We start from the raw sequence: 2,623 nt of genomic DNA, 5'->3' as shown, positions 1-2,623 counted from the left end.
TATATAACCTATTTAATTTTTATTGTTTTAATTTAATATGAATTATTAGATAATTAATTCATGAATTTATTTCATAAATTTATTTCTTCCTTCTAATTTGTTTAATTTTTATTTTTAATTTTTATTTTAATATGAAATCTTATTATATTATGTTAATTAAATAAATAGTTTATGTTAATTTTAATTCATATTATTTATAAATAATATTAATTCTTTTAATTGCCTCATTAATAAATTAATACTTTTAATTACCTCATTAATAAAGTAGTAAATATAAGATCTATTTTATTTCATTTTTAATAATTTATAGAATAGTCTTATTTGAATTTTATTTTATTTTTATTTATTAGTTGTTTAATATCTTAATGTTAATAAAATAGGTAATTATTAATTTTTTAACCTATTTTTAATTTATATTATTTTAATTAATTAATTAACTAATTAACTAATGGAGAGAGAGTTAAGAAATTATTATATTATGTTATATTATATAACATAATATATTATTTTAATTATAGTATATTATATTAATTAATTAATTAACTAATGGAGAGAGAGTTTAGAAATTAAGGAGGGGGTAGGGGACAAACCTGATGTACTACTCCTCGAAAGGTCTGGAGGGATTGATATGTCTAATCAGGGGGAGCCAGTTTCCACTAATCTCATTTCCATTGTCCCTATTGAGGTTATGTGGAACCTTCATAATTTCAATAGCCTCTCTGATTTTTCTCATTTGATAATGATCTTCCCTTGCAATAATCCTGGCATTCTCCAGACATACATGATGCTTGGTTTTGGAGGAGTGCTCTGCAAGAGCTGATGTACGAGATCTCCCATTCTTAATATCTGCTCCGTGCTCTTTAAGTCTTGTTTTCAAAGACCGCCCTGTCTCTCCAATATAACTTTTCCCGCATGAACAATCAATCTTATACACACCCTTGAGCTGATGATGATCAATGTTATCTTTAACAGACTTCATTTTCTGCCTAATTGTTCCACATGTTGTAAACTGAGTGAGTATGTCCTTCTTTCTTAAAATCTTAGCGATTTTATCTGTGACCCCTTGAATGAATGGAAGGTACACCTTTTTGCAACTTTCTTTTTCGTAATCATCTCAGGGACCCTTGGAGAGAACCTTCTCTTGAGCTCTTTTTATGGCTTTCTTGATATTAAACTCCTTATATCCTATATCTTTAAAAATAGAGGTTAAGTGCTTAATTTCTTCATTAAGATGTTCAGAGTTGGAAATTCTAAGAGCCCTAACGGCAAGAGTGTTTAAGACGCCAAATTTTTGGGTTGGATGATGGTATGAATCAGCATGGAGATAGCTTTCTGTATGGGTTTTCTTCCTAAAAACTTGGTGTCCTAAAGTACCATCGTCCTTTCTACTGACTAAGACATCTAGAAAAGGAAGTTTACCATTTTCTTCAAGCTCCATAGTAAACTTGATGTCAGATGATATAGAGTTAAGATGATTAAAAAACTTCTCGAGCTCAGCCTTGCCATGAGTCCATTTTAGGTTGGTGTCGTCAACAAATCTTTTCCACCATGCCGGTTTCAGAGGGTATGATTCAAGGGATTTTCTTTCAAAGTGTTCCATGTATAAGTTGGCGACTCCTGATATTTGCTCATAATAATTGTCTTGAAAACTGAAGAAAGTGGAACACAAACAAATTTCCGCAAGTTTAGCCGTATCTGGATCAATGACTTCTTTTATAACATGAACAGCTTCATCAAGGGGAATCTTTGTAAATAAAGAAACAACATCAAAACTAACCAGAATATCATCCTTATCAACCTTTTCGTTCTTGATGAGTTCTACAAAATCATTAGAGTCTTTTATAAAGGAGTCTGTGTTTCCAACTAGAGGTTTCAGGATCCTGGCCACATATTTAGCTAATTCATAGGTGGGGGAACTAATGGTGTTGACTATTGGTCTAAGAGGTACCCCCTCTTTATGAATTTTTGGTAATCCATAAATTTGGGGACTGACCTCACTTGATGGAATTAACCTCTTTTTTGTTTTATCATCGAGGTTTGATCCCATGACAGCCTTCTTAACCTGTTTAATAACCTTGGAAGTGGGGTTGGAGTATAGTCTTTTGTAACTACCACAGTTAAGATGTTCATTCATTTTATGAATGTAATCATCCTTATCTAAAACAACAGTCGCTCCTCCTTTGTCAGCCCTAAGCACCACTATCTTGTCATTATTATGAAGTGACCTAAGAGCAATCTTTCCTTCCTTATTTAAATTACCCTTTGGTGGCTTAGCTTTCATCATTATAAGGGCACACTCCTATTTTAGTACTTCTTTGTCATCTAATGAAAGGCCTTGAGTCCCATTCTCAATATTGCAGATGATGTTTTCAAATGGAATGTTTTTGGGGGAGACTGTGAATCCCAAGCCTTTACTAAGAGTATTAATTTCTTCAGGAGTGAGAGTTGAGGAGGAAAGATTAATAACCTTTCTACTAGACACTAGTTTTGAAACCCCTACATCATTAGGATTCCCTAACCCTTTACTAAAAACAGATCTATCATTTGCATTGTCTTTATCTATATTTTTAGGGTTAAAACTGTGTTCACTTATTGGTCTTATAGTGCTATCCTTATTATTCCG

General features: G+C 31.9%; 2 protein-coding genes across 2 annotated transcripts; both read right to left on the bottom strand.

Moving 5' to 3' along the window:
- Positions 1–598: 598 nt before the first annotated feature.
- Positions 599–979, bottom strand: LOC149162801 (uncharacterized). The gene has a single exon (XM_089435287.1). The coding sequence runs from the start codon at positions 977–979 to the stop codon at positions 599–601; it is 381 nt and encodes a 126-aa protein (XP_089291413.1).
- A 135-nt stretch (positions 980–1,114) lies between these two features.
- On the bottom strand, positions 1,115–2,281 carry LOC149162800 (uncharacterized). The gene has a single exon (XM_089435286.1). It carries the CDS (start codon positions 2,279–2,281, stop codon positions 1,115–1,117), a length of 1,167 nt encoding a protein of 388 aa, XP_089291412.1.
- Between the last annotated feature and the right edge of the window lie 342 nt (positions 2,282–2,623).

The sequence above is a fragment of the Pinus tabuliformis genome, chromosome 5_2 (assembly GCF_031772625.1).
Source record: "Pinus tabuliformis cultivar Carrire ecotype Pingquan chromosome 5_2, CPIR1, whole genome shotgun sequence".
Taxonomy (NCBI): Eukaryota; Viridiplantae; Streptophyta; class Pinopsida; order Pinales; family Pinaceae; genus Pinus; species Pinus tabuliformis.
Note: the sequence above shows the minus strand (reverse complement) of the source record. Positions and strands in the feature narration are given on the sequence as shown.